This window comes from Myotis myotis, unplaced genomic scaffold, assembly GCF_014108235.1.
Source record: "Myotis myotis isolate mMyoMyo1 unplaced genomic scaffold, mMyoMyo1.p scaffold_m19_p_17, whole genome shotgun sequence".
NCBI lineage: Eukaryota > Metazoa > Chordata > Mammalia > Chiroptera > Vespertilionidae > Myotis > Myotis myotis.
Window position 1 is genome coordinate 12,923,482 of NW_023416321.1, and position 23,624 is coordinate 12,947,105.

Here is a 23,624-nt window from a genome sequence, read left to right on the forward strand (position 1 = left end):
GCTCTCAGTGCGGGTGCAGCAGGTGTGATGGTGAATTTATATTATGCGCCTTTTGGGAAAGATTTGATAAAGATGATTAGGATGAGAATGGTTCCTGTGAGACCTCCAAATTTGGGAGTTTTGTTATTACATTTCGTCCAAGCTGGTAGTTTACCATAGTCTTCTACGTTTGGTTGTATTCTAGCATAAACTCCTAATTACTTTCTACCCTAGATAAAAACGATTCCAATATTTGTACACGGGAGGGTGTGTCCTATTAGCTATAAGAGTGCTAAGTCGAAGGAATCCTGGTAAGTTCCACCAGCAGGAACTGGGGAAGCGTGACAGAAAAGGCACTTTTCATTGTGTACCAAAGTTGGTGTAATTTACCTTACGGTTTGCAAAGTGCTGTTATGCAACTTTGCCTCATTTGCATTGCTAATGCAGGTTTATTGAATTTGGATAAAAGTTCAAGTTCGACCTGTCTTCTCTGTCCAGAACTCCTCCCTGACCTCTGGCCTAAATAGGTAGAATATAGAAGGTATTATTCATTGCCCAGAGGACCTTAGGGTATATAGATAGGTAACTGCTTTGCATAATGAGAGCCCTCAGAAACAAGGTTTGGCTTTAGTTATTTGAATAGAAAGAAATATCTTGCAAGTTAACCTTAATTATACTTCTAAAAGGTGTTCTTTACCAAAATGCCTGCTAAAAAGTCACATTGATAAAGATTTTTACCTTACGGAGCTTAAAGACTAGACATGTATCTATAAAGTACCAGGTACAGGTTAGGTGCTTGATCAATGGTAGCTGTTATATACAAGCTTTCCTCAAGCGAACAACATGCAGGAGGCAACCAATCAATGTGTTTCACATTAATATCTCTCTCTTTCCCTCTTCCACTCTCTCTAAAAAAAAATCAATGGAAAAATATCCTCGGGTGAGGATTAAAAAACAACAAAACATACATAGTATCTACACTATAATGGAGTTTACAGTCTAGTTGGGGAGGAAAATAAACTAATATATAATTTATAAATTGAATAAGAGGGATGGGATAGGAGGGGACTCAGGGTAATCAGGGAGTGCCTTTCTGAGGAGAGTGCACTTAAACTGAGACCAAATTATGAGCCAGCCATGTGAGGAGTTGGGGAGGAAGAATATTAAGCAGGAGGAGGAGTATTGTGGAGGCCCTAAGGTGGGAAAGAACTTGGCATATTTGAGTGTTGCAATAGCAAGCAGAAGGGGAATATGGGGAATGAGGAGTGACAGAAGCATAAAATGATATTAGAGAGGTAGGCAGTGGCCAAACAATCCATGCAGGCACTAAGGGCCACGGGAAGGAGTCTGTAGCAATTGATATTATTGACCACTCACTCATTCATTCAACAAATTCTGGGGAGGGGGGCTAGGCCTCAGAAATGGAAGAGTGAACAGATTGATATACTTCCTACTTTCATGAAATTATAAAAGCATCCTGAAACATAACTGCCTCCTTTCCTTCTGCCTCTGATTACTCATTCTTGATCCCTTTCCAAATTTGGTTTCCTCAGCTTCTGCCCCAGCCTCTCTCTCTCTCCATATTTTTAAAAAATATATTTTATTGCCTAAACCGGTTTGGCTCAGTGGATAGAGCGTTGGCCTGCGGACTAAAGGGTCCCAGGTTCAATTCCCATCAAGGGCATGTACCTGGGTTGTGGGCACATCCCCAGTAGGAGATGTGCGGGAGGCGGCTGATCGATGTTTCTCTCTCATCGATGTTTCTATCTATCCCTCTCTCTTCCTCTGTAAAAAATAAAATATATATGTATTTTTAATTGATTTTTTACAGAGAGGAAGGGAGAGAGATAGAGAGTTAGAAATATCGATGAGAGAGAAACATCGATCAGCCGCCTCCTGCACACCCCGCACTGGGGATGTGCCTGCAACCAAGGTACATGCCCTTGACAGGAATCGAACCCCGGACCCTTCAGTCCGCAGGCCGACGCTCTATCCACTGAGCCAAACCGGTCAGGGCTCTCCATATTTTTAAAAAGGTTTTATTTTAGAGCAGTTGTTTTAGGCTCACAGCAAAATCGAGGGGAAGAAACAGAGATGTCTAATTTGTGGTTAACAAAAAGAACTTCACTTTGTGTAAGCAAACCTAGTACATGCTAGGTGCAGAATGTACTCTATCCCAGTTAAGCTCCACAAAACCTCGAGAGAATGAAAATCATTTGAGACGTTATTTCGCAGACAAGGAAACTAAGATGGAGGAGAACTGAGGCAACTTTCCTAGTGACATTCAGGGCGGCGATTTCAACCCAGACCTGCTGCCATCTCACCCTTTCTCTTTGCACCACTCCCCTCTAGTGCTAGCCAGGCCCCTGCAGGCCTGGGCTGCATCACCCCTGTCCGCGCTCCTCACCTGGCCCGGGAAGTTAGCCGAGTTGGTTTTTCTTTAGGAAAGGAACCGTGTGTGTGTGTGTGTGTGTGTGTGTGTGTGTGTGTGTGTATAGACTCTGAATATCATTTGAGACGCCGGTGGCAGGTCTCTTCCCGACCAAGAAAATAGAAAAAAAAGTAAAATTTAAAAAAAAAAATCTTTGCATCTCCAAGGCGACGAGATCTTTGTCTCGGGTCTCCCGCGCGCCGGGATGACGTCACCAGCGAGGTCGTCTGACGTCGGCGCGTCCTGCCGCCATCTTTGTCGCTGGCACAGCGGGCTTGGCGCAGCGGCCGAGACCTGGAAGAGGAGCCGTGACGTGCGGGAAACCATTACAACATCGCTGGGGCCGCGCTCTCCGGCCGCCGCCGCCGCCCCCGCCCTTGCCTCCGGTGAGTTCAGGGCGGCGAACTCCGGGGTGTGTCCCCCATGGATGCTCGGGACGGGGGTGGCCCGCGGTAGGGTGGGAGGCGGGCGGAGGAGGGGACATCCTGGGAGCGTGACCGTTGAGGATGGACCGAGCCGTCGGGTGTGACCGTTGTGAGAAAGAGGGCGGGAGAGAGGGGCGGCACGGCCGTGGCGGGGCGAGGGGGTCCTCGGGGGTGGCGGCGGGGAGCTGGGGAGCCCGGGCGGGCAGGTCGGGGCCGACGTCGGCCGGTTAGGGAGGCCCCAGGCCAGGGGTGTGGCCGGGAGGGGCCGGAGGCCGAGGGGCGAGCCAGCCCTCGCCGCTGGGCGTCGTTCTCTGAGCCTGGGACGGGCCCGGCAGCTGAAGGGGAGAGGGAGCCCCCCGTGATGGGCACACCTCGCCCGGCTCCCCCGGTGTGAGGTTGAGAGTCATTCTCCCCCACCCCGTCATGGAGGGACGGGTCTCCCGAGCCCTGGCACCTGGTAAAGAGCAGGAACTCCTGCACTTGAGGGGGGGGGGGGGGGAGCCCCGCCGGCGTGGCCGGGTGGTTGAGCATCCACCTGTGGACCCGAGGTCACGGTTCCATCCCCGGTCGGGGCACACGCCCAGGTCGCGGGCTCGATCCCCAGCGTGGGGCGTGCAGGAGGCCGCTGATCAGTGATTCTCTCTCATCATTGATGTTTCTCTCTCTCTCCCTCCCCCTTCCTCTCTGAAATCAGTAAAAACATATTAGAGAGAGAGATGGGGAGGAAAAACCTCCAGAACTGGCCCGATGTGAAAGAGGGGGGCGAATTGGGGATAAATCTTAGCCCGGAATTTTTCCATTTTGGATTTAGCAGGAATGGTCTGGTTTGAGAAAGGCTGTAGATGAATTAAGCCCGAGGCAGAGAAACCAGTACTTCCTGGTACTTCCTAATTCTTTGAAGCCAAAGAATTTATTCCTGCTGTTTGTTCTCCGTAGTGTTTAGGGCTTTAACTGAACACACTTACTTGGCCGCTTCATTATGAAGCAACGTGAATAAAGCATGAATGCTTCATTAAACTTTGAGTTTTTAGAAGTGTTTTTTAAATGTCAGACACTTATAATCAATGTAATTTTTTAAAATAAAACGCAGTAAGTTTAGGAAAGGCAGAATGACAAAGCAGGTGGTCTCAGTGAGGACAATTTAAATTATGAATAACCTTTGCGTCGGACTTCTCTTGCTTAGCCTCAGGGTACACTTACAAAGTAATAATAGCAGCAGACGAAGGAGGTGCGGCTGTAAGGTGAAAAGTGTAACACATCCCAGTGATGACTGCGCCGGTGGTAAGGTGAGACCTGTTTGCAAGTATCTTCACAGTTTAAACGCCCAAGGAAGCAAAAGCATAGTGTGTTCTGCAAACCGCCTCGCTGAAAGTTGGATGGTAAAATTAAGAAAAGCTAACATTCTGTGAATTAAGAGACTCAAGAAAGTCCAGTATATTTTAGGCTCAGGTTTGAACCAAACTGAACAAGGAATGAATAAAATAGAATATGCTCTCCCTTTTTCCTTCTTTGCTTCCTTCTAGGTTTAAGTTTTCTAGAGTTTATTGGTATTTCAGTTAAAAATTAGATGTAAAACTTTGAGCTTCTTTCTTACTGTATAATACTAACAAATCGCCGAAACCGGTTTGGCTCAGTGGATAGAGCGTCGGCCTGCGGACTGAAAGGTCCCAGGTTCGATTCCGGTCAAGGGCATGTACCTGGGTTGCGGGCATATCCCCAGTGGGAGATGTGCAGGAGGCAGCTGATCGATGTTTCTCTCTCATCGATGTTTCTAACTCTCTATCTCGCTCCCTTCCTCTCTGTAAAAAAATCAATAAAATATATTTAAAAAAAAAATACTAACAAATCACCTTGTAGTCTGCCATATTTACGTGAAATTACAGGTGTGTCTGTTATAATTTGGTGTCTTTTTAATTTCTTATGAGCTGAATGATACCTGAAGATGCTGTTGACTTTGCGTTATTATTGAAATATCTGATTAGCACTTCTTACCCTTGTAATAAAAGATGGCTGGAATAACTTGGTTAACTCTTTGGCTAGTTTTTCAGTATAAACACCAAACTGTGTAAAGCTCAACTTTCAGTGAAAAGAAGGGATTTAGTGGCCTCGTCAACTCTTAATTTAGCTGCCATTTCCCAGAGAGCCATGTGAAATTAAGATTCTATTAATATTTTTCTGGCCTTATTTTCTTTAGGGCGACTGGAAGGAGGGAGAAGTAGAAGGAGAGAAAGGACTTTCACAATCTATATTTAGTAGAAACTAGGTTATGTTAAATCTAGATGTATAATCCTGTGTGGGGAGGCCTTCTCTGAAGTGCAGTGACATGACTCCCTGGGCTAGGACAAGTGAAAGTTATTATGTGCTTTGACCGTGGCAGCTGAGTTTTTTAACAATGCCCCTAGGGCTAGGCCATGTTGCAATCCTCAGAACAGCCAGGACTTGTCTTAGGCTGGAAGAAGGGTAGGGTGAGCTCAAACCCTGATGGTTTTGCTTTTTGCTGGGGCTCTTCTGAAGGAACAGTGTTTTTCCCTCCAGGAGCTTGATTTTTGAGAAACTGATAACTTGATTTTTTTTTCTTGAGTTCTATCTTGGCTGCTTTTTCTTTGGCTTCTAATGCAGACAATAGTTTTCACCATCCTATATTTTGGAGAATATGGTTATGCCCATCTCTGGCATGTGAGTAAGTGCATCTCATTTTAAAAAATATATACAAATGTATTTTTTGAAGGGAAATTCACATAACAAAATTAACCATTTAAAAGTGAGCAGTTAAGAAAAAAAAAAACACTGGGGGTTAGGTGAGGCCAGGGGAATGTCAAGGGTGGGGGTGCTGGGGGAGGAAACATGTAATACTAAGCAATAAAAAAAAATAAAAGTGAGCAGTTCAGTGGCACTTCATACATTCACAATGTTGTGCACCCACCACCTCATATTTGTTTTTGTATAGACTATTTTCATTTTTCTTGGAATTTAAGGCAGGAATTGACTTGATACAATTATTTCCCCGTCAATGCGTGTGAGGGATACTCCATTACTGGTGTTTACAACAGTGTGAGCTAAGAGAGTGATATGTTTTCCCCTTCTAAGCCTGGAGATCGGTCCTTCCTTCCTTCCTTCCTGCCTTCCTTCCTTCCTTCCTTCCTTCCTTCCTTCCTTCCCTCCCTCCATCCTTCCCTCTCCTGAGGATATTTTTTTCATTGCTTTTCTGAGAGAGTGGAAGGGAGGGAGGGAGGGAAGAGGAGACAAAGAGAGACAAAGAGAGAAACATCCACTGGTTGCCTCCTGCACTCGCCCCACATCCACTGCGGGGTGGGGGAGTGGGAAGGGGGGAAAGGGGAGTGAACCCTCAACCCAGGTACTTGCCCTTGACCAGGAATGGAACTCAAGACCCTTGGTCTGGGGGATGATGCTCTAACCACTAATCCACACTGGCCAGGGAAGAGCAGGGATTCTTAATTTAGAATCTAAGATTATTTTTGGTTTTCTCCCCTGAAATTTTGTGGGTTGATATATTAATCTCCTGTTAAGAACACTTAATGCTCACAATAAATAGGACAGAAATATATTCCTTGACAGTGAAATTTGTTAGGGGAAGTAATGAAATGTGTGGGTCATTAATAAAGGTAGGATTTAAGATTAGGTTAATTTAATGTTTAACAGGTTGTATGGAAAACTGTTAAGAATTTAACATGTGGCCCACTGCATGGGGGAACATATTTGCCAACGTTATCACCGATAAGGGTTTAATCTCCAACATTTATAGGGAACTCATACAACTTAACAAAAGGAAGATAAACAATCCATTCAAAAAATGGGCAAAGGACCTAAATAGACACTTTTTAAAAGAGGACATTCAGAAAGCCAAGAGACATATGAAAACATGCTCAAAGTCATTAATCATCCGAGAGATGCAAGTCAAAACAACAGTGAGGTATCATACCACACCTGTCAGAATGGCTGTCAACAAATCAGTAAACAAGTGCTGGAGAGGATGTGGAGAAAAGGGAACACTCGTGCACTGCTGGTGGGAATGCAGACTGGTGCAGCCACTATGGAGAACAGTATGGAGTGTCCTCAAAAAACTAAAAATGGAACTCCCATTTGACCCAGTGATTCCACTTCTAGGAATATATCCCAAGAAACCAGAAACACCAGTCAGAAAGGATATATGCATCCCTATGTTCATAGCAGCACAATTTACCATAGCGAAGATCTGGAAACAGCCTAAGTGCCCATCAGCAGATGAAGGGGTTAGAAAACTGGTGCATCTACACAATGGAATACTATGCTGCTATAAAAAAGAAGGAATTCTTACCATTTGCAACAGCATGGATGGAACTGGAGAGCATTATGCTAAGTGAAATAAGCCAGTCAATGAAAGAAAAATACCAGATGATCTCACTCATTTATGGATAATAAAGACCATTATAAACTGATGAACAGAAATAGATACAGAGGCAGAGCAGCATCGAACAGACTGTCAAACTACATCAGGAAGGCCGGGGAGGGTTTGAGGGCTGGAGGGGGTGGGTAAGAGATCAACCGAAGGACTTGTATGCATGCATATAAGCATAACCAATGGACACAAGCCACTGGGGGGTAGGAGAGGTCAGGGGAATGTCAAGCGGGGGGGTGGGGGGGAGACAGATGTAATACTCTTTGTAATACTTTAAGCAATAATAATAAAAAAAGAAGCCCATGTGGGTAAAAAAAAAAAATTTAAAAAAAGAATTTAATGTGTGTGTCTGAGAGCATTAAGCAAACAAAGATTTTTGTACCATATTTCAAAGAAACTTGGTGAAAAATTCCAAGCAGATTTTGTTGTTAAATCTTAAGCAAGTTTTAAGTTTTGATGATCCTATAGGACTTAGAATGGCATAATAATAGACAGACCACAACAGCCTTGAGCTATGGCTCTTCTGTTAGGCTCTAGTAATCATTTCTGTAGATTGGTTTTTCTCTTTGTACATGTAAGTCCTTAGCTGATAACTTCAGATTTATTCCAAGTCTATGTGAAGGACTCCTTTCTTCAATTTGCCCACTCCACATTTAGTTTACATTGTGAATGGATTAAATGATTATACATTCTTTGAATTTTTGCTAGAAAGGTGTTATGAAAATATTGTGTAAGGCAAGCCTCTGCTACAGACTAATTAATTATAACAAATGCAATCAAAAGAAATTTCTGTATTCTATATTTGTTGTGAGTTCTAGCTCACTTCTTTTAACGAGGTAATTCAGTGAAATTCTGATAAAATCTATTGTTATGAGGATTAAATAGTAAGGTTGCTGTTTGGAAAGATAGCAAATAAATCTAATTTCTCTTAGGTTGTCCAAGCAGCACATTTTAGAGATGATTTGAGCTTAGCTTTTTTTCAATATTTTATGTTTTCTGGCTCTTTCTCCTTTTCCTTATTACATTGATTTGTTTAGTGTGTAGGTCTTTTCTCTCATCCATATTTACTATTGTTAGCCCAATGTGTTAATCATTCGGGCTTGCCAAATATATTATCACCTGTGTTGTTTTGATCTGACAGTAATGAACAGGTACCAGGGCATCTGTCCTAAATTTGGTAATTAGTATTGTTATAGTGGTAAAGAAGAAGATACTCAGTTTTGAGTGCAGAAGGAATATTATTAAAAGAAAATTTTAATGTATTCGAAGATGTCAGGTATGTTAGACTAAAGCAGTGATGGTGAACCTTTTGAGCTCAGTGTGTCAGCATTTTGAAAAACCCTAACTTAATTCTGGTGCCGTGTCACCTATAGAAATTTTTTGATATTTGCAACCATAGTAAAACAAGACTTATATTTTTGATATTTATTTTATATATTTAAATGCCATTTAACAAAGAAAAATCAACCCAAAAAATGAGTTCGCGTGTCACCTCTGACACACGTGTCATAGGTTCACCATCAATGGACTAAAGTCTTACTATGAGTTTCTGAAATCAGAAAACTTTTCCTCACGTGGGGAGAAATGTGACTAGTACTCTTTTTGTTTTATTGGTAGAGCCATGTGTCAGCTGGATAATTTCTGGAAATTGAAACAGAAGAGTTAAAGTTGAGGGTGGGATTTGTGTTCTTTTAAATTTTAATGCCAGTTCCGATTCTCTTTTGTATTCAATGTGACTAAACAAGTAGCTCAAGTTTTTTGCCTTGTTTTTAACTGTAAAGTGTTATTTATTCTTTGGTAATACTGTTGGGCTAAGTGTATATTGTTGGAAATCGTAGTTTAAAAAAACCCGTGGGTAAAGCCTAGTTGCCTCTCTAGATGTCTGTTGTCAGAGTAGTCTATTAATTTAGGCTTTTTTTTTTTTTAATATTCCTTTTATTGAAAGTTGCATGCAGTGGTAAATAGATTGGCAGAATTGTTTTCTTCTTTGCCCTTACACTGATTCAGAATATATGTTTGTTTGTTTTTTAAGATTTTTTATTGCTTTTTAGAAAGTGAGAAAGGGGAAGGAGAGAGAGAGAAACATGGATGTGAGAGTGATACATCTTTAGGCTTCCTCCTGTCACACCCCCTACCAGGGATCGGGCCCACAACCTGGGCCTGTGCCCTGAACGAGAATTGAACCGGCAACCTTTTGATGCATGGGATGACACCCAACCAACTGACCCTGACTTCATCTTGAGGCAGGGAAGTAAACAAGATTTTTCCTGAATGGAAAGTAATGGGGGGAATCTCTCAAAACAAACTTTGCCTTATCTTAAATATTTTAGTGACTAACTGAAGATGTATTTATAAAAAGGTGTAGTTGTAGGTCTTGGAGGCTTTCAGAAGATAATTGTGGATAAAAATCACAAAGCAATGATAGGTTCAGATTATTAATCCATTTCATTTGGCTTTTGTCCCAATTAGCTCTTTAAGGCAAGAGTTACATTCTTAATTATCTTCGCATCCCTTGAATCACCAATGATAGTGGTAAGGAAGAAGGCACTCGCTTTTGAATACAGGAGTTCTAATATGTAAATGTTCTTTATCCAAGTTATTTATGTCCAGCAAGGCATACATTATTTTAAGAAAGGAATTCTTTTCTCTTGCTGTAGGTGCACATTAAAGAGCCAGCACCATGACTGACTCCAAGTACTTCACAACCAATAAAAAAGGTAAGTATGCGAACCTGATCAAAAAGCTTTGAGATCCTTCAAAAGTTATGGTGTAAGATTGTGGTGTTCCTGACCTCTTCAGACATGCATGTTACGGACAGTCTCATTGGAGATCTACTACTCCTACAGAAAAGTGTATTGAGGAAATTTAAGTATAGGTATTTATTTATTTATTTAAATCCTCATTGAGGAAGAGGGCAGGGGGAGAAAAACATCGATCTGAAAGAGAAATATTGATCAGTTGCCTTCCATACCTGCCCCAACTGGGAACATACCAGCAATCCAGGTATGTTCCCTCACTGGGAATCGAAGCAGTAACCTTTCAGTGCACAGGACGACACTCAACCAACTGAGCCACTCCAGCGAGGCTAAAGTATAGGGGTTTTTTTGTTTGTTTTGTTTTTTTGTTTTTTGTTTTTAAATATATTTTATTGATTTTTTACAGAGAGGAAGGGAGAGAGATAGTTAGAAACATCGATGAGAGAGAAACATCGATAAGCTGCCTCCTGCACATCTCCCACTGGGGATATGCCCGCAACCCAGGTACATGCCCTTGACCGGAATCGAACCTGGGACCCTTCAGTCCACAGGCTGACGCTCTATCCACTGAGCCAAACCGGTTTCGGCTAAAGTATAGGGTTTTAATTTGATTTGAAGGTTTGGCTTAGTAAAAGGAAGGGATCCAACATTTATCCATTGAAGATTGATAGATTCTGAGCATTATTGTTCTTTTTCAATTTTTTACTTAGAAATATACATTTTTATAATAAGGAATACTATTAAATATGTGTATATAAAAAGTAAAAATGAAAGTTCTCTCCCTCCTTATTCCTGTTCTTGAGGGGAATTCGGTGTGTATTCTCAATCTTTTTATATGCATATACATGCATATATTAATACATATGATTTTTAAAAATGTTTTTATTGATTTCTGAGTGGAAGGGTGAGGGAGAGAGAGAGAGAGAGAGAAGCATCAATGATGAGAGAGAATCATTGATCAGCTGCCTCCTGCATGCCCCCTACTGGGGATTGAGCCCACAACCCGGGCATGTGCCCTTGACTAGAATTAAACCCGGACCCTTCAGTCTGAAGGCCAATGCTCTATCCACTGAATGAAACTGGCTAGGGCTACATATGACTTTTTATAGTTTATTTTTGAAAAAAAATGGGGTCATACGAAACAAAGCAAGAAACTTGGTATTTCACATCCCATATAGATCTACCTCATACTTTGTGGCTAGGCTTTGTCTAGATCAGTGATGGCGAACCTTTTGAGCTCGGCGTGTCAGCATTTTGAAAAACCCTAACTTAACTCTGGTGCCGTGTCACATATAGAAATTTCTTTTAAATATATATTTTATTGATTTTTTTACAGAGAGGAAGGGAGAGGGATAGAGAGTTAGAAACATCGATGCGAGAGAAACATTGATCAGCTGCCTCCTGCACACCCCCTACTGGGGATGTGCCCGCAACCAAGGTACATGCCCTTGATCAGAACCGAACTCGAGACCCTTCAGTCTGCAGGCTGACGCTCTGTCCACTGAGCCAAACCAGTCAGGGCTAGAAATTTTTTGATATTTGCAACCATAGTAAAACAAAGACTTATATTTTTGATATTTATTTTATATATGTAAATGCCATTTAACAAAGAAAAATCAACCAAAAAAATGAGTTCGCGTGTCACCTCTGACACGCGTGTCATAGGTTTGCCATCACTGGTCTAGATACATTTTTTTAACTTAAAACAGGGAACCTCTAAAGTCAGTATTATGATTTTTTGGTCATAGATTGCTTGAGTAGCTTTGAATTTATTAGCCTCATCATCTTTCTTATTAAATATAATACTGGTTTTATACATCAGAGTGTTAGCCTAGAAATGAAGGAATCTTGGGAAAATTCAACCTCCTTATCTTTTGTTAAGTTGTTCCTAAGTAAAATGGCTCTTTTCTAGTGCTATAGGTGGCCCTCCCATCCATGGCAGACTGGTTTAGGTCTTTTAAGCCTGTTGTGCCCCTCGGGATCAGCATGCTGTGCTTTTGTATTCAGCAGTCCTTATATTTACTGAAGTATTCTGGGCATGACACCAACTACCATTCCTCTTATTCTCTAACAACTTGCCTTCTCAAATGTACCTTTTCTCCTCTCCTCCAGTAGCTAAAATAAGACAGCTTCTCTGCCTGGAATTTCTCGTTCTGGTTTCCCTTGTGATGTTTACTGGCCTTAGCCTCCTGACTGTCTCTAGATTTAACTAAGTGGTCTTGAAAAACATGCTGCGGTATCCCTCTACCTTGATTTATTCATTTATTTAGTAAATATTTATTGGGTGCCTACTATGTATGAGTCCCATTCTCTACCCTAACAGTGGTGGAGTTTTTTTTTTTTAATTAAATATCCTAATTTCCTCTCTAAGTCAGAGTAGATGCAAAAGGACACTTAATATTCATTTTCTAAGTATTATTTCTCACTAAAAGGAATTAGGACTCCTTGGAGAAATAACTGATTCTAAGGCTGGGTCAAGGGAAAGTACAGGAACATGAACATCTTATGCCAGAAAGCAAAAGGAAGGGAGTACTCAAAAAATGATGGCACATGTCAAGGAGCAGTATACTTTGAAGGGGCTTCCACTGGCTAACTTTGAGATAATTTGAGAATTTTAAAAAGAGATCAAAGAAGTGACTTGTAAACCATTGAATATATATGTACACATAAATTGTAGTTGTAGTTGATTCAGGCAAGAGTCATCAGTGAATCCTAAATAACAGGCAGGTGAAAGTTTGATGAGGAATAGGATATTTAAATAGTCTCCAAAGTGTCCTTTACAGTGTCAGGACCTGGCAACTTTAACCAAGTATTCGGTGTTAACATACCAATAATGGAACAAATTAACATCATTTTCCTCTTGATGTGATGCACTGAGTAGAACATACCGTCATTTATGAATTATGCCTGCCAAAATCCCTAACGTCAGTGTAATCATGAAGGAACACCAATGAGAAACCCAAGCTGAGAACATGCTATAAAATAACTGGCTTTGCCGAAGCCGGTTTGGCTCAGTGGATAGAGCGTCGGCCTGCGGACTGAAGGGTCCCAGGTTCGGTTCCGGTCAGGGGCGTGTACCTGGGTTGCGGGCACATCCCCAGTGGGAGATGTGCAGGAGGCAGCTGATCGATGTTTCTCTCCCATCGATGTTTCTAACTCTCTATCTCTCTCCCTTCCTCTCTGTAAAAAACCAATAAAATATATTAAAAAAATAATAATAATAAAATAAAATAACTGGCTTTAAAACAGAAGTCATTATCATGAAAGACAAAGGCTGAAGAACCGTTTCAGGTTAAAGTAGACTAAATAGACATGACAATAAATGTAAAGCATGATCCTGAATTGGATCTTGGCCTAAGGGGAATGGGTATAAAATTGCTATACAGGACATTATCAAAATCTGTGAGTAAGGTCTGTATGATGATAATGTATCAGGGTTAAATTTCCTGATTCTGATCATTGTATTATGGTTATGTAAGATAACTCTTTGTTCTTAGAGATTATACACTGACATATTTAAAGCTAAAGAGATGTGATGTCTGCAGCTTCCTATTAAAATGATTCAGAAAAAAACTTGTAAATTTATCGAAAGCATGATAAAACAACTATGGCATAATGTTAACAATTGGGGAATCTTGTAATGTTAATATTGCAGTGATCCAGAAAAGAAAAAAAAAAAAGTAGGAGGGCACATTATAGTGACCTATAGTGAGCAAGGAACACCAGGAGATTTTCTAGAAAGCACAAGCATATCTGTCCTGTTCTGTCATTTGGAGTTTACAGTAAACAAGCTCTTCTATCATAATACAGGAAGCTCTATAGTTAGTTGACTAATTATATCAACTACCTACTAGTCAGTGGCTTTCAACCTTACCTACACATTGGAGTTACCTTGTGAATTTAAAACAATACTGATGTACAGGTTTCATACCCAGATATCCTGATTTCATTGGTCTGGGATATGGCCGGGGGGAGGAGGGGATTTTAAAAATTTTCCCAGATTTTTCTAATGTGTAGTGTAGCCAAGATTGAGAACTATTGCTAGCTACTAGCAGTGCTTGGTAGATTTAAGGGGAGGAGGAGGGGAAAAAAGGTAAGAATTTAATAAGGTTGTATGTATGAGATAACCTTGCTTCACTTAGAGCCCCTCCTTGGCTCTTCACAGCTTCTTTCTTTCTGTCTTTATTGCTTACACCTCACAAAAGCCTCTAGCCTCTTTGCCATTCATTTTTCAGCTTTTAGCTGATTTTCTTATTCTGAAATGTATGGATTTCTTCTGTTAACATTACATGGGTTTTGAGGACCAATATATTGTCTTTAATGACATAAAAAATTATAATTTAAAAACTCACTTACCTCTTCAAACATTCTCTTGTAATCTGTCCTGGTAACTTTTTATTTAGGGACTTGTAAAACTTTGAGATTTATAGATGAATCATGGCTGGGTAAAGACCATATTTTAAAAATGAATAGACTATGTTCCTTTTACTTCCTGCAACACCCACCAGAATTGCCACTGGAACATATTCTTTAAGTATATGACTGTTGGAGTAATTTCAGTTACATCCTGTTTTGATTCTTCAACTCCTACAGCTATTCACAATTCAGACTTTCTGAAGTCCTGCTGCTTGTCTTTTATTGTCCCCAGAAGTAAATGATGGGAAGGACCCCTAAGAGCTGGATTTGGCAGCAGAGGACTTGATGAAGAGAAGAATGACTCTTTGAAGATCCAGCTTTTCTGGCTGTACTATTTTTGCAGCTGTTGATCAAATCAGACCACAGTTTTTGTAACATGAATGTGTTTGCCTTGTTGGCAATGGATATTGATGTAACACACTTTTTTTATTGTTCAATGGCTGTGTTTCTTTGTTTCATCCATCACATTTAGAGGCTTCAGCAGATCATAGTTGCTGTCCCCACTATTTCTGTACTGACCAGTGCAGTCTGGTTAAATGAACATCAAGAACCAATATAAAGGTGGAAAAAAAGTGAGGCAATATTTTAGAAGGGTTTAAGAGTATAGATGGAAATTTGAATTGGTGGTATATTTTCTTTTAAAACCAGTTGAGGGTTGTTACCTTTGCTTATTTCAGCTCTAGCTTTCTGAAGATAGGTGAGCCTGGCCTTACAGTAGTGGTGACAGCCCTGCCACTTCACAGAGCAGTCAGTTATTCGAGATTGTTCCTTTAGAAATGGCTCTGGTTTGTACCATTCTTGAAGTTTCAAGATTATTATTTCTGTTGTTAGAGTGAATAAAAGACCATTAACTTTTTTTATTCCCCCATTCGCTTCTCTTATTTTACTTTTCCATCACCATTTATCCCCCCTTTACCCTCTTCCACCTCCATCCCCTCCCACCTACAATCACCACAGTTGTCTGTGTTCATGAGCTCTTTCTCTTTTTTGCTCAGTCCTCCTCCCCTCCCATTAACTTCTTTTTTTTAAATATATTTTTATTGCTTTCAGAGAGGGAGAGAGAGATAGAAATGTCAATGATGAGAGAGAGTCATTGCTTGGCTGCCTTCTGCATGCCCCCTCACTGGGGATCTAGCCTGCAACCTGGGCATGTGTACTTGACTGGAATCGAACCTGGGACCCTTCAGTCTGCAGGCCGACGCTCTATCCACTGAGCCAAACCAGCCAGGGCTCCCATTAACTTCTTAAAGTACTAATTAGAGGAGAGCAGTGCTTTTCAACTGTGTTTGTGCATTAGAATCACTTAGGGGAACTTTGAAAATATGAACGTAAGAATTCTCCTTGACATTCTGATTTATTTGGTCCAAAGTAGAGCCTGAGCATTATTATTTTTAAATATTTCCCAGATAATAGTGTGTGGCCATTGTTGAGAACCTCTGGATTCAGGAGACACTCTGTCACTCACTCTGAGATCTTTGAGCCTCAGTTCTTTACCTGTGAAGTTAAGAATAGGTGAATGAAATGATATCTCGAGTCTTTTGGGTTTGAAAACACTGATTTGTGAACCTTTTTCCTGCCTACATTTATTTTTCCTCCAGAACGTTGAAATTCTGATGGAAGAACATTCCTCAGATTCCATTTTCACCCCCTTGTAGTAAGATAGTATGAGATTTACTTCTTCCCACTCCTATGCCTCCTAAGATCTGGATTGCATCTTCCTTTCTGGCCATAACCTGAAAGATGGTGTCCTTGTGAATAGGTTAGTTAATATTCTAAGGATTTGAATTGTACCTGTCCTATAATTTTTAAACCTCTGGGCAACTTTCATGGTGTTACTTAATTACATAACACAGTATTCTGCTTTAGATCTCTGGTCCTGGGAATTCATCCATTTTGCTCTCTTCTTTTCTAGGAGAAATCTTTGAATTAAAGGCTGAACTCAACAATGAAAAGAAAGAAAAGCGGAAGGAGGCTGTGAAGAAAGTGATTGCTGCTATGACTGTGGGGAAGGATGTCAGGTAAGGGTAGGCGCTCCTACCATTGGCCTACTTTAGACCCAGACCCTATTTTATGGCTTTCACTGCTTTTCATTTAAAATTATTATAATGATAGACCCCATAAGAATGGGTTTGTCCCTGAAAACATCATCAGAAAATACAGTTGCTTTTATATTAATTCTGTGACTTAAGTTGGTTTGTTTTATTTGTCTTGTGTTTTTGGAAGAGGGAAATCAGTTTGATTTTTGTTGCATGCAGATCTAGCGTAAACCCTCCTGAGAGCTGGCACAGTTACAAATCTGTTGCTGAGGTAGCTTGGAAAGTTGATAAAAATATACTGAGAAGCAGAAGCACATATGCTCTTTAACTGGCTCAAGCCAGTGCCCTCTACTTTACAACTTTACATTCAGTTCCTGAATTCAAGATAAAAATCAGTGTTAACAAAATCAGTTTTTAAAAATTATTTTGTTTTACTTTCTGTAATTTAACAATACCATTTGGAGATAAGTAAGGATGGTCTGCAGGCTCCTGAGGATTCCCAAGAGCCTATCAGGGGGTCCATGAGGTCAAAGCTATTCTTACAATAATACTTAGGTGTTATTAGTCTTTTTCATTGTGTTAATGTTTGCACTGCTGGTGTGGTAGCATGAATCAAGGCAGTGGTGCCAAACTGTAACAGTAGTCATTGTATTCTTCACCACCATGTACTTGCAGGGAATAAATGCAGTTTTACTTAGGATTTTTTGTGAAGCATTCAAATTTTATTAAACCTCTAAATCTTTTTAATATTCTGTATGATGAAATAGGAATTATGCATAAAGCACTTCTGTATAGCAGAGTGATAGTTGAATTGACCAATACTATAATTTGTTTAATAATTCATTTCTATAATAATAATTATCACTGTGGGAACATTTGTCCTTACATCAAATTACTTGTAAAATGAGGCTGATTTTTTTCATGTTTTATTTAACAGATTGGCTTCGTCTGCTCACCTTTCCTTTCTCTATTCTACTCTCTTTTCAGCTCTCTCTTTCCAGATGTAGTGAACTGTATGCAGACTGACAACCTGGAACTAAAGAAGCTGGTGTATCTCTACTTGATGAACTATGCCAAGAGTCAGCCAGACATGGCCATTATGGCTGTCAACAGCTTTGTGAAGGTAACTTAAAGGACTCAAGAGCAGTCTCTTCTACGTTAAGTAACCTCTTCAGAAGTATCTCTTGATATTTAGTGTCTGCAGATAGATAGTGTCTGCATTGCAAATAAGCAACTTCTGTTCCAGAAGAGAGCCTCTAGAGAAGTACTGGCAGTGACTAGGAATGTTCATGTTTTAGGCATTCTGTATGCCAACGTTTGTCATCCAATTCAGACCATATGGTGAGCCTTCTGTTAGTTGGGCTTGGTACATCCTTGTCAGATGGGAGAAGGAAACCAGGTGGAACCTCAGTGTTTTGTGAACTGACAAAGGCTTTCAAGGCTGACATAGGGTGGGCATATTATTGTAGTATCAGTAACCTGTTTTATCTTTGTAGAAATTACGCTTACAGGTCATAAGTAGTGGAAACCACAGGAGGTACTACTACTATTTTGTTTATTTATTTTTCTAAAATATATTTTTTATTGATTTCAGAGAGGAAGGGAGAGAGGGGTGGGAGAGAGAAAGAAACATCAGTGATGAGAGAGAATCATTGATCAGCTGCCTCCTGCACACCCCCTACTGAGGATCAAGCCTGCAACCTGGGCATGTGCCCTTGACCGAAATCGAACCTGGGACCTTTCAGTCTGCAGGCCGATGCTCTATCCACTGAGCCAAACCAGCTAGGGCTAGTTTACATTTTTGAAATTAGCACACATACAGGTTTATAATGTTTAAAGAAATTTTTTAAAGTAGGGAAATTTAAGGAATGTTCCTTACTGAGTGTTTTATTTGTACTGTATTTGGAAGAGCACTTGCTAATAAAGGAGAATGTATGTTAATTATGTCAGAGGGCTTTCTGCAGCTTAACCCAGGAACTTACTTTAGCATGGCCCACGCCAGCTTCTGTACTCTGCTTTCTTGGTGGTAGGCCAAGCTCCTTTTTCTCCCTACTTGCTGTTTGCAAACTGACTGTGGAATGGGACTCATCTTTCCAATTCCTCATTTTCTCCTCCCTCCCCCCACCAGAATACAAGCCAAAAGGCCTCTTATTTTTAGGGCTAGTTCACAAATAACTCCAGCTCACTAGGCTTTTGCTTAGCCCTCAACTACTCCTGGGCATTTCTTCATTGTGTATATAAAACAGTTAAATGAATTGCTGGCCTAAATTCTTATAGGCAACTAAGATTTGTACTTAGGAAAGGAAAGGAATAGCATGGGAGATTTGGATTCTGATATAGAGGAACTGGAAGCTTGCATTAATGAATATTCTTTTATGGCTTAGACAAACTAGACTGTTTACTTTCAGTCACCATATATACCTATAGTTGTTAAGGATTGTCTGTTATAGGACTGTGAAGATCCCAATCCTCTGATTCGGGCCTTGGCAGTTAGAACCATGGGATGCATCCGAGTGGACAAGATCACAGAATATCTCTGTGAGCCCCTCCGAAAGTGCTTGAAGGATGAAGATCCCTATGTTCGGAAAACAGCAGCAGTCTGCGTGGCAAAACTCCATGATATCAATGCCCAAATGGTGGAAGATCAGGGATTTCTGGATTCTCTGCGGGATCTCATAGCAGATTCAAATCCAATGGTAATAAACTTCTGCTTTTATAAAAGAGCAGTATTTAAAATGAGTTACTTTAAAAAGTATGTTTAAAACAAATCTTACCTTTGGGACATTGAACCATAGGTTAGCTGTGGGGAGCATAACTTCTGTGTGTCCCACAGATTTGTCTATCTCACACCCTTGGTGTTTCTGAGGTGAAAACCAAGTACTTAAAATACAAGGGTCTTAAAGCAAACCTTTGTATCATACTTACCCCTGTATATGTTTAGAACAGTGATTTTCAACTGGTATGCTACAAGAATTTTTACAACATGCAGTAGCTGACTATTTTGTCAGAGCACTGACCTCTTTTCCTTTAGATTGTCAAATAAAAATAAATGATAATAGCTAACACAACAGTAGCTATCCATTGTGAATGAATCCACAATTATACCTTTATTTTTTTTTATCAGATTGGCAAAAAATATATTTTTTGGTGTGCCACAGAATTTAGGTGATTAGTTTATGTGTGTCATGATATGAAAAGGGTTGAAAATTGCTGGCCTAGAAACAAACCAGTCCTTTCATCATTTTTTTGAGGTTTTACGTTAAATTTATATCATATATTTAAAGATTATTTCTTCAGATAGATGTCTGTGGTATTTTGTGGTGGTGTGGGAATAGAAACAATCAAAGTTATCTTTATTGCCTAGTTATTATAATGCATTCTTCTATAGGAGAAATCCAGGACAAGATTCTTTAAAATAGGTTTTTGTTTTTTTTAATTGAACTGAGGAAGGGAGAGGGAGAGGGAGAGATAGGAACATCAATGATGAGAGAGAATCATTGATCGGCTGCCTCCTGCATGCCACACTGGGGATCAAGCCTGCAACCCAGGCATGTGTCCTGACCGAGAATTGAACCGTGACCTCTTGGTTTATAGGTTGGCACTGAACCACTGAGCCACGCTGGCTGGGCGACAAGATTCTTTTTAGCCAACTTGATTATGTTCTTCTTTTTTTTTTTAATCTTTATTGTTGAAAGTATTACATATGTCCTCCTTCCGTCCCCCCACCCCCCTTCCCCATCGAGTCCTTCTTTAGTCCGCCCCCTGCCCCAGGCCTTCACCACCCTATGGTCTGTGCATATATAAGCCATGATTATGTTTTAAATGTTTGGCAGCCAGAATGTAACTTAACACCTTAAAAGTTTGTGGACCTTTTATTTTTCTTATTGACATTTTAAACTTTGCCTATATAATGGGGAGCCAAGTCTCAAGTAGTACATTGACTCTGCTAGTGACTGAAGCTCATTTGTATTATTTCTAAATATCAGTACAAGATGATGAAGGAATATAGCCATTTTCTCTTCCCTTTTTGCCTAATGCAGTATTTACTAGGAGGTGAGTAACATTATGAGTTAATCAATAGATAACCTCCGAATATATTTTTTAACTTTTTGAAATAGAGAGTTGGAATTCGCCTTGAAATAGACATTGTCTCTCATTTGCAAATTACCTGCTCAGATTTTTGTTTTGACATTTCATATGATTTATCTTATTCTTTGAGTAGCCTTGGCTTCTGCTCATTATCCATTAAATTTAGTACCAAAGTCAAAGGGTGAAGCAATCACATTTTTTAAAAGTACTGTGGTACTGCGATCAGGAATCTTCAACCACCACCTAGGCATGGAAGTGGGTGTGTATGTGCTTAAATTATGACTTCTGCTAGGGTATCACCACCAGTATTAGAATTCTGATTCAACCCTGCCTTTTTTCCCCTCAAGCAATACCATGTGTTACTTTTTTTTAAATTCTACAAAGAAATAAATTTATAAGGCAATAGTATCTGTTTTATAAAATGTTTAGCTGGTACCAAGTTGTGGTTTTGACACTGCTTTTGATTCACCCTGAGCAACTATTTTTGAAATTTTCTACCTGAGGACAAATGAGAAGATTTGGGCATCTAGATGAGCATGATATCATGTACCCTGTGGAAAGTTGTTAAATATCCAATGGGGCTAAGAATGTGGAGCAGGCCCTGGCTGGTGTTTCTCATTGGTTAGAGCACTGGCCTGTGCACCAAAAGGTCTTGGGTCAATTCCTGGTCAAGGGCACATTCCTGGGTTTCAGGTTTAATCCCAGGTCCTGGTGGGTTGGGGTGCTTGAAAGAGGCAACCAGTCGACGTGACTCTCACATTGATGTTTCTGTCTCTCTTCCCCTACCTACCTTCTACTGTCCCTAAAAATCAATGGAAAAATATCCTTAGGTGAGGATTAATTTTTTAAAAAGGTAGTTTTGTTCCACTTTTTTTTCATAAGTTGCTCCACATGGGGGCAGCACTGTACCAGCAAATATTAGAATCTTCTACAAAAGAAATGAATGCTTCTCGGGCAGTGGTTCTCAACCTTCCTAATGCCGCAACCCTTTAATACAGTTCCTCATGTTGTGGTGACCCCCAACCATAAAATTATTTTCGTTGCTACTTCATAACTGTAATTTTGCTACTGTTATGAATCGTAATGTAAATATCTGATATGCAGGATGTATTTTCATTGTTACAAATTGAACATAATTAAAGCATAGTGATTAATCACAAAAACAATATGTAATTATATATGTGTTTTCCGATGGTTTTAGGCGACCCCTGTGAAAGGGTCGTTCGACCCCCAAAGGGGTCGCGACCCACAGGTTGAGAACCACTGTTCTAGGGGGTTCTGCCTTGGTAGTTTTCTTGTAGCTCACTTCAGAAGGGTATCCTAGATGCTATAGCATTAGAACATCTGCAGAAATGACTTTGAAATCTTAAGAGTAAAATGTTAATCAAGATGTGACTACTCTTGGGGTTATGTCAATCGCCAGGCTGGTTCCTAAGGGTATAGTGTACCTTGTTACAAGTAATAGAATTTTATTATTTTTTCATTCTGTTTTGGATGATCACACATACCTTATTTTCCTGCAGCTGTTTTATCATTTATACTTTAAAGCTGATTTTTAGTGAGGTGCAATTTGAAAGAAAAAAGACAGACTTTGAAGTAAAAATTTTCATTCTGTTAAGTCCTGGCTTAACTTCCTCAAGCCTCATTTTCTTTCTGTACAGTTGAGGGCTACCATCTTAGATAGTTTTGGGACGTATTAATTGAGCTGTTGCATAAAAAGCGCCTACTAAAGGACCTGGCTTATGGGAGCACAAGAGAGGAGCACTGCTGCTACTGTTACCTAATGGCAAAGGTTAAAATTATTGCCACAGTATTAACTTAAAAGGTTCTGATTCCTTTGATATTTGTATACGTTCACATAGTAAAATCTTTTCTGGGGAAATTAGACCTAAACTATTTGGAGTCCTGGCTGGGTGGCTCAGTTCGTTGAAAGGTTGTCCAGAACACCAAAAGATTGTGGGTTCGAGTTTTGATTAGGGCACATACCTAGGTTACGGGTTCAGTCCCTGGTCGGAGTGCATACAGGAGACAACGATTGAAGTTTCTCTTTCACATCGATATTTTTCTCTTTCTCCCTTCCTCTCTCTCTCAAATCAGTAAAAACATATACTTGGGTGAGGATTAAAAAAACAAACAAACTATTTTCAGGTGCAGATTTTATTAGTTCGATATTTTGAAGGTAAACCCAGAATGAAGAAACACTTTGTAGCGCAGGAAGATAACTCACATGATGTCAGAATTTAAAATATTTTCTCTCACTAAGTTTATATTTGCAAGAAAAATGTACTCTGGAGTGATGGTGATATTTCTCTAGTTGTTTGCCCATACATTAGGGTTTTCTGTCTTTACTATGGCTCCTCATTTCTCTCGGAGAGGCATTTTGAAGTATTCCAACTTAACATATTTGTGCTAGACTCTGCCAGTCCAGAGCCTTGACAGCTCCACCACAGGTGCTTTGCTTTTTGTTTGTGAGTTCAGTTCTCCTGAGTCCCTATGGCTTCGGGACTTCTCCCCTTTTGTCTTCTAAACCTTCTCAGTTCTGCTTCCATCACTCTGAGAGCTGCCCACAAACTGAATTAGTAAAAAAATACATATTTTCACTTGTTGAACAAGTAACATCTCGCTCTGTTCTTTAACATGCCACTTGAGACAATTCCCTAAAGGAGAAAGTGAGGTTCCAAACTGTTGCTGATTTTTAGGAGGATAAAAATATGTAAGCCATAGGATGAAACTGTATATTTCACTCTAATAGTTTTGGTCAATTCTTCTGCTTTCATTATATTCAGGTCTTCAGGGACACCAACCAAAAGGAGTATACATTGAGCGGGAAAACTGAAGCATTAATCTGTTCAGAGTGTGTACACTTGAATGTCACTGCCAGAAATGAAAATCCTCTTAGAGTCTAAGCAGTAATTTAGTTAATAGGAGGAAGTCACTGTACTGGAATGTGATGTCTTTCCTGGGTTCTGGGACTATGAAAAGAGTGAAACTAGAATGCAGGATGAAAATCAGAGACAAGGGAATGTGAGAGATTTCTCATAAAGGAGCTTCTGTCTGTGATATTCCACTCCTAGTGTGTATATCTAGATTTCCTCT

General features: G+C 40.1%; 1 protein-coding gene across 7 annotated transcripts in view; it reads left to right on the forward strand.

Annotated features, from left to right (window-relative positions):
* Positions 1–2,642: 2,642 nt before the first annotated feature.
* Positions 2,643–23,624, forward strand: part of AP2B1 (adaptor related protein complex 2 subunit beta 1) — a 102,631-nt gene continuing 81,649 nt past the window's right edge. For 5 of the 7 annotated variants that reach the window (XR_004972742.1, XM_036339411.1, XM_036339413.1 and 2 more), the window contains exons 1-5: positions 2,643–2,796; positions 9,889–9,948; positions 16,316–16,421; positions 17,427–17,562; positions 18,890–19,135. Coding sequence is in view for 6 of the 7 variants with exons in the window: in XM_036339411.1 (XP_036195304.1) it covers positions 9,912–9,948; positions 16,316–16,421; positions 17,427–17,562; positions 18,890–19,135 (525 nt within the window). In the remaining variant the exon portion in view is untranslated. Of the gene's footprint in view, positions 2,797–4,018; positions 4,122–9,888; positions 9,949–16,315; positions 16,422–17,426; positions 17,563–18,889; positions 19,136–23,624 lie in introns of all 7 variants that reach the window. The other 2 variants (XM_036339412.1, XM_036339414.1) reach the window with 2 other exon arrangements.